Consider the following 8,340-nt stretch of genomic DNA (forward strand, 5'->3'; position numbering starts at 1 on the left):
ATAAAATATTAGAAAATTGAGTGCGTGTATTATTTATTGTCTATCTTGTTATCTATCTAGTTAGGTACGGATTAAATAAAAAAAATCTGTAAGTTCCAAATAAAATTAAATTTGGTTTTATAACTACTAGGTACCTACCAATGTTCCAAATTAAATAATAAAGTCATAACAATCCCATTTTATAATTTTGATATGCTGCAAAGGTAGGTACCTTATTTTAATTTTTCTATTTTGATAAAAATATAAAATTAGGAGAAAATTTAATAAAAGTTATAAATCAGTACGAAGTAGATTGCATCTAATCAATAAAATTGCACATTTATCCATTCATTTATCAACTATTATTGATTATAAATATTTTCAGGTAAGTTACATAATATTTTTAAATTCACTTGTTGTATTGCATTTAATTGGTAGGTACCTAATAAGTAGGTACTTACAGTTAAATTAAAAATATACTTGGAATGTAAAGATTTCTTATTATAGTCTCTAAGATATTTATGTCCTAATATCTAAAAATAAATCAATCTCGGTGTTTAGTCATATCATTATTTTCGTATTTAACTTGGTCGCGCCAAAAATAACTTCTATTGCAAAATTATAGAGGCCGCTGTGTTTATATTATGATGTTTAAGGACGCTGTCACAAATCTGCGTTACTCAAATTTAGGTATCTAACGTCGCCACGTGGTTCGCGGGAACATCGCGCTCACGTAAACATAGCGCATTCCATTTTATAGACCATCTTCATACTTGATATTATTTTTTTTTATATTTTTATTGAAATTGATTCCAGAAGATTACTGGGAACTTTAAAAATTCATTTTGTTACTCTTATTAGTAGGTACGATCCTTAAAAGTATTTTAGTGTATTCAACCAACTTAAAAAAGTGTGACTATTTTACAACAATTTGAATATGAATTGTATTATTGTATACAATATCGAAGCTTTTTAAGAAATGTATAAAATACTTTTTTAAGAATTATTATCATACATAATATTATATGTTACCGGCAATATATTAAACCCGGCATTGTAAGCAATTCTTAGTAAATGTATGTTATTCCGAGAAACAGTCGGGATGAAATAAATTAAATTCGTTACCACACATTCACATTACCTATATCTTTAAATATGAACTTTTCCTAAGTAGCAAACACATTTGCAAATGTGGGTGGTTTTTGGGGTAGCTATTAACCAATATGAGGTCAAAACTAAAATCCAAGATGGCACCGACGAAAATTTGAAATCTTTTCGTCATGGGTGTCATTTTCAAGGAGTTGGAGTAGCTATTAAATAAGTATGAGGTCAAATCTAAAATCCAAAATGGCGCCGACGACAATTTGACATCATTTCGTCACGGGTGTCATTTTCATGGTTTTTGAGGTAGCTATTAACCAATATGAGGTCAAAACTAAAATCCAAGATGGCGCCGACAAAAATTTTATATATTTTCTTCATGGGTGTCATTTTCATGGTTATTGGGGTAGCTATTAACGAACATGAGGTCAAAACTAAAATCCAAGATGGCGCCGACGAAAATTTTACATCTTTTCGACATGGGTGTCATTTTCATGGTTTTTGGGGTAGCTATTAACCAATATGAGGTCAAAACTAAAATCGAAGATGGCGCCGACGAAAATTTTACATCATTTCGTCACGGGTGTCATTTTCATGGTTATTGGGGTAGCTATTAACGAATATGAGGTCAAAACTAAAATCCAAGATGGCGCCGACGAAAATTTTACATATTTTCGTCATGGGTGTCATTTTCATGGTTTTTGGGGTATCTATTAACCAATATGAGGTCAAAACTAAAATCCAAGATGGTGTCGACGAAACTTTACATCTTTTCGGCATGGGTGTCATTTTCAAGGTTTTTGAGACAGCTATTACCAAATCCCCAATGTAACCGTCGATAATTAGGTATATTTTTCTTACTCCTTTAAAGTAAACTTAAATAAAATAACAAAAACGTTAACAACCACAGTTTTGTAGAAAGTCTTAAAAAAAACAATTTTAAAGAACATTGAAATGCATATTTAGAAATTTAATATAAAACGCAACTCTGTGGCAATCATGTTAATATTCTGACAGATATTAGTAACTTTAAATATATTCTTTAAATATATTCGCTAAACTTTATTTAAAATAAAGTTTATCTAAAACATTTAAACGAAGAGAATAAAATAAAAAAGAACGTGTGTGCCGAGAAAACGTGTCAGGAGTGAAACTTCTTTGGCGAGATTCATAGATACCAAAATCGCCGCCTTGCTCCATAACGCGACAGTATTACCATGACGCGATCTTGAAATTCGACGACCATCTTGGATTTTAGTTTTGACCTCATATTCGTTAATAGCTACCCCAAAAACCATGAAAATGACACCCATCACGAAAAATGTCAAATTTTCGTCAGCGCCATCTTGGATTATAGTTTTGACCTCATATTCGTTAATAGCTATCCCAAAAACCATGAAAATGACACCCATGATGAAAAGATGTCAAATTTTTCGTCGGCGCCATCTTGGATTATAGTTTTGACCTCATATTCGATAATAGCTACCCCAAAAACCATGAAAATGACACCCATGACGAAAAGATGTAAAATTTTCGTCGGCGCCATCTTGGATTTCAGTTTTGACCTCATATTGGTTAATAGCTACCCCAAAAACCATGAAAATGACACCCATGACGAAAAGATGTAAAATTTTTGTCGGCGCCATCTTGGATTATAGTTTTGACCTCATATTCGTTAATAGCTACCCCAAAAACCATGAAAATGACACCCATGACGAAAAGATGTAAAATTTTCGTCGGCGCCATCTTGGATTTCAGTTTTGACCTCATATTGGTTAATAGCTACCCCAAAAACCATGAAAATGACACCCATGACGAAAAGTTGTAAAATTTTTGTCGGCGCCATCTTGGATTATAGTTTTGACCTCATATTCGTTAATAGCTACCCCAAAAACCATGAAAATGACACCCATGACGAAAAGATGTAAAATTTTCGTCGGCGCCATCTTGGATTTCAGTTTTGACCTCATATTCGGTAATAGCTACCCCAAAAACTATGAAAATGACACCCATCACGAAAAAAAGCCAAATTTTCATCGACGCCATCTTGAATTGTTTTACCCCACCAATCTATTCAACAACCCATAAAAAAGAGGATCTCAGGCAAGGTAATTTTAAAAACATAATTTTAAATTACAAATAATTGGAATATGAAACTTATACAGTTTACTCATAAAAAGTATCAAATATTTCAAATCACGAAAAAGACAGTGCACGCACAATAATCTTTTTTATTTCGTTTTTATTTTTGGCACGAGGAGCGATACACCCGTCCTTCCAAGAGCGCTTCTGAGCGCGGTCTGACGAACCGCGAGAACAAAATGTATGAAGAAATCGACAAGTATTTTTAATTTAGCTCATTATTGAAATAAAATTTTGATTTAGATTCATAAAAATTACACCATATATAAAGGACTATATATCCCTCAATAAGATATAGTTAAGAAGATAGATTAGGCTCTTAATTTTCCTAAAATGGTACCGGTTTAGACCCCATTTTTTTGCATTTTATGCGTTTATTGTGATGGAAAAAACGTATTTCAGCGACAATTTTGTATGACGTCGTACAATTTTTATAAGATGAACGTAGAGCTGAATATATTATCTTTAAATTAAGATATTACTATGTTCTCACGTGTAATTGCTTTAAGTTAAAATGGTACCGAAAAACAGCGTGTTTTTGTAAAAATACGTTATAGCGTCCTTAAAATAATTTTCTATCGATGCAATGCCAAATATGTAGTAAGAAAAATAAAAGTTATGCATGGTTTCTTTTCGATGCGTAAACAATGTTCCCATCTCTTTTTAAATTCCAGAAAAATCTTGAAAGTTCCATAAAAGTACAGCAACTTTTACGTACATGAATACCTGAAGCACACATTGACAGCCTATTCATGTTATACGATTATTTGTCTCTCTTACCACACGTACAATGCATAAAGCTATCTCGTTTTAGTAAGGATTATCAATGTGTGTCACTAATAACAGTGATGCCGTAGTAAAAATTTCAAATTTAACTTTGTACTTAATGTTCAATTTTATTAGATTCATATTTTATCACTATAATTTAAACTGATTGATTATTTTTATTTGAGGATAATATTTCAACATAATTTACATATACAATGTACACTCTGTTACAAGAAAATTACAGTTTAAATTGCAGTTGGGACTTGGGAGGGATTTTTAAAACGCGCTATCGGCTACTTTTACGTTTTGGGTAGCAACCGACAACATAAAAAACGCACCTTTTGGTTCCATTTTATTTTATGTGTAGAAAGCAATAATGTAGATGTATTTGTTCAACTATATAAGAAAAATATATTTCCAGATCCATTCTTTTACCAAACAAAGTATATAACAGTAATTCAAAAACAATAATATATTATATACCAACGAAAAATTAATACATGCACTTATGTATATTACTTTGATCGAACATTTATTTTAAAATTTTCCCCATATATTGGGAAATTTTTTCCATTCGATATCCCTTTTTACATTTTGACCCGCCCCTCTTGATGACGTATTGTGTTGTGATTGGCAGATACAGCGCGTTCTCGAATGTTCGATGACATCGTTTATGCTATTGGTCGTTCTAGTACTACGTAGAGAATTCTAGATCATACATTCGCTTGAATATATAAGCGCGAACTGAGCGCGGGAAGTCAGAATAATTTGAAATACGATACCGTGAAGACGAAGAGTTCGGTGAGAACCGAGGCGAATATTATCCTGCGATATAAGTTTGTTGAAGAGTTATTGTGTGATAAAAGTTAAATAATTCAAAATCAAAATGCCCGCAGTTGGAATTGATCTTGGTACAACATACTCTTGTGTTGGAGTTTGGCAACATGGAAATGTGGAGATCATCGCAAACGACCAAGGCAACCGTACCACACCATCATACGTAGCTTTCACGGATACAGAGCGTCTGATTGGTGATGCAGCGAAGAATCAAGTGGCTTTGAACCCCAACAACACAGTTTTCGACGCGAAACGGTTAATTGGACGCAAGTTTGATGACCAAAAAATTCAACAGGACATGAAACATTGGCCTTTCAAAGTCATCAATGATTGTGGCAAACCGAAGATCCAGGTTGAATTTAAAGGGGAAATGAAGCGATTTGCACCAGAAGAGATCAGTAGCATGGTTTTGGTAAAAATGAAGGAGACAGCTGAAGCTTACATTGGATCTACAGTTCGAGACGCCGTCATCACAGTACCAGCCTACTTCAATGACTCACAGCGTCAGGCCACGAAGGACGCCGGAGCCATCGCCGGTTTGAATGTACTACGTATCATCAACGAACCCACTGCAGCCGCGCTGGCGTATGGCTTAGACAAGAACTTGAAGGGCGAACGCAATGTTTTGATTTTCGATCTTGGTGGCGGCACATTCGACGTATCGATTCTAACAATCGATGAAGGATCACTGTTTGAAGTGAAATCGACGGCTGGTGATACACATCTTGGAGGTGAGGACTTCGACAATAGGCTCGTTAACCATCTATCAGAGGAGTTCCTACGCAAATACAAGAAAGATCTGCGTTCCAACCCACGCGCGCTGAGACGCCTCCGCACCGCCGCCGAACGCGCGAAACGCACTTTGTCATCTAGCACTGAGGCCACTATTGAAATTGATGCCCTTTATGAGGGAATCGACTTCTACACCCGCGTTTCACGTGCTCGCTTTGAAGAATTGAACGCTGATCTCTTCCGTGGTACCTTAGAACCAGTAGAGAAAGCTTTGAAAGATGCCAAAATGGACAAGAGCCAAATCCATGATGTCGTACTCGTCGGTGGGTCAACTCGCATCCCTAAGATCCAGACACTGCTACAGAACTTCTTCTGCGGCAAGAAACTCAACTTGTCCATCAACCCCGACGAGGCTGTGGCTTACGGCGCTGCTGTACAGGCTGCCATCTTGAGCGGCTCTACTGATGCTAAGATCCAGGATGTGCTCCTAGTCGACGTCGCACCACTATCTCTCGGTATTGAGACAGCGGGAGGAGTCATGACTAAGATCATCGAAAGAAATAGCAAGATTCCCTGCAAACAGTCTCAAACATTTACCACCTATTCTGACAACCAGCCCGCTGTTACCATTCAAGTATACGAGGGAGAGCGTGCGATGACAAAGGATAACAACCTCTTGGGCACATTCGACCTCACTGGTATTCCACCAGCACCACGAGGAGTTCCAAAGATCGACGTCACATTCGATTTGGACGCTAACGGTATCCTTAACGTGTCTGCGAAGGAGAACAGCACCGGTCGTAGCAAGAACATAGTAATTAAGAACGACAAGGGCAGGCTATCGCAGGCGGAGATCGACAGGATGTTGTCAGAAGCAGAACGCTACAAGGAGGAGGATGAGAAACAGCGACAGCGGGTAGCGGCGCGCAACCAGCTCGAGTCCTATGTGTTCAGCGTGCGACAGGCGCTGGACGACGCTGGAGCGAAGTTGAGCGAGGACGACAAGAACTCTGCTCGCCGCGAGTGCGACGAGGCACTGCGTTGGCTGGACAATAACACCTTGGCGGAGCAGGAAGAATACGAACACAAGTTGAAGGACCTCCAGCGAGTCTGCTCGCCCATCATGAGCAAGCTGCACGGCGCTGGGGCTGGAGGCATGCCTGGCACTGGTCCACAACAACACGCCAGTGGACCGACTGTCGAGGAAGTTGATTAAACCAAAGATCCACCTAATTTATTTTTGTGTCAAGTGATCTGATCAGTATTGTGATACTATGTTTTAAGACTGATAATAATTTATTTGGCTGCAGTGTGTGATCATCTGTTGATTTAAAAATAAATTTAAGTTAAATATAACTTGGTTGTTTTATTTTAATAATAATTAATACTGTATTAATAAGTAGTACACATGACAATATAACACATAGGTACATACAACACAAAAACAGACCAATCACCAAATTCAAAGGCAATATGAATTAAATAATAATTATTAAACAACATTCTTCTCATTTGTATAACATTATTGTGAATCTGGTTACAATTTTTTTTATTTCAATTATAAATATTTTGATGTTATGAATTGAAGGCTGGAGCAGCTTTCAGGATCATTCCACTATAAATAGCGTTTTCATGTGAGTAATTAACTATTTATTTTTGATAGGTACCTACACACTGGTACACATATCTTTGAAACATAATAAACAAACACAATGTCAATGGACGTATAAAAAAAGTTCTTTTTTTATACGTCTTTTATATTTTTTTTATACGTCAATGGACGTATGAAAAAAGATCTTTTTTTTTATACGTCCATGATCGTCAAACACTTTAAAAAAAATATAATTTCAATTTCGTATACAAATAAAAGTTGCATTATTACCCAATAGATGGCGTTAATTATTAACTTGAAAACTTTGTCGGACGCTATCTAGTTTCCATTTTACGAACTAAAACAACATAAGAATAATTATGCTATTACCCGCCAGGTGGCAACAATCATCGTAGATTTAGAATGTGAATCTTATTAGAGGGCATTTTCACAAAAATGTATACCCCCTGATTTTCACCTGTCCCTCGAATTCATTAAATTCTATATAATGAAGTAGTTGCCAGAATTATTTATATATGCTATCAAAGTGAAGAAACGTATACAATATTTTGTTTTTTTAACAAAAACTATGACTTAATCTAAAATAAAGTTAAGTTAATTATAAATAACCATTGAAAAATGTGTAATTTTACGCTGTCCCCTGCTTACTCTTACGCGTTTATTAAATCATTTCTTAACTTTTTTGTTAGAAAGGTACCATCTTTTAAGGTTTTATTTGGTCCAGGATAATCAGTTACTGTGATAATAGTTAAAATATAATAACCTTATATAACAAAAATAAAATATAAAAAAATAAAAAAGAAAATCAAAAAAATTGTCCTTCCCGGAACGTTCAGTTTTGTCACCGATTTTCTAAAAAAGAAATTACTGTGGTTCAAATAGTTTTGCATTACTGTCAACACCATAGCTACTGCTATGCAACTTATCAGGTTAGAAGCCTTCAGGGTCCAAAAACTGCTTAGAAGGAGTGTACGCGTGTTTGCAAGCCGCAAGGACCAAATTCTTCATTCAGGTATGTGACCATATTTTGGCTTATTTCTATCTATTTATCTTGTAGTATTTAGTTAATTTTGTTTTAAATGTTTTTATATGTAAGTCGATCAAAAGTTTTGATGAATATAAGTGTTGTGGTTATATTTTAAACCGTTTTTATTACGAGAGGATTATCA

At 35.4% G+C, this 8,340-nt stretch overlaps 1 protein-coding gene across 1 annotated transcript; it reads left to right on the forward strand.

Annotated features, from left to right (window-relative positions):
• Nucleotides 1-4,741: 4,741 nt before the first annotated feature.
• Nucleotides 4,742-6,915, forward strand: LOC123703557 (heat shock protein 68-like). The gene has a single exon (XM_045651625.1). The coding sequence runs from the start codon at nucleotides 4,877-4,879 to the stop codon at nucleotides 6,773-6,775; it is 1,899 nt and encodes a 632-aa protein (XP_045507581.1). The 5' UTR covers nucleotides 4,742-4,876; the 3' UTR covers nucleotides 6,776-6,915.
• Nucleotides 6,916-8,340: the final 1,425 nt, after the last annotated feature.

Source organism: Colias croceus, chromosome 26, assembly GCF_905220415.1.
Source record: "Colias croceus chromosome 26, ilColCroc2.1".
Classification (NCBI taxonomy): domain Eukaryota; kingdom Metazoa; phylum Arthropoda; class Insecta; order Lepidoptera; family Pieridae; genus Colias; species Colias croceus.

Bases quoted from the DNA above. Each gene is read 5' to 3' on its own strand.
- LOC123703557 (XM_045651625.1), top strand. From the start codon at position 4,877: ATGCCCGCAGTTGGAATTGATCTTGGTACAACATACTCTTGTGTTGGA.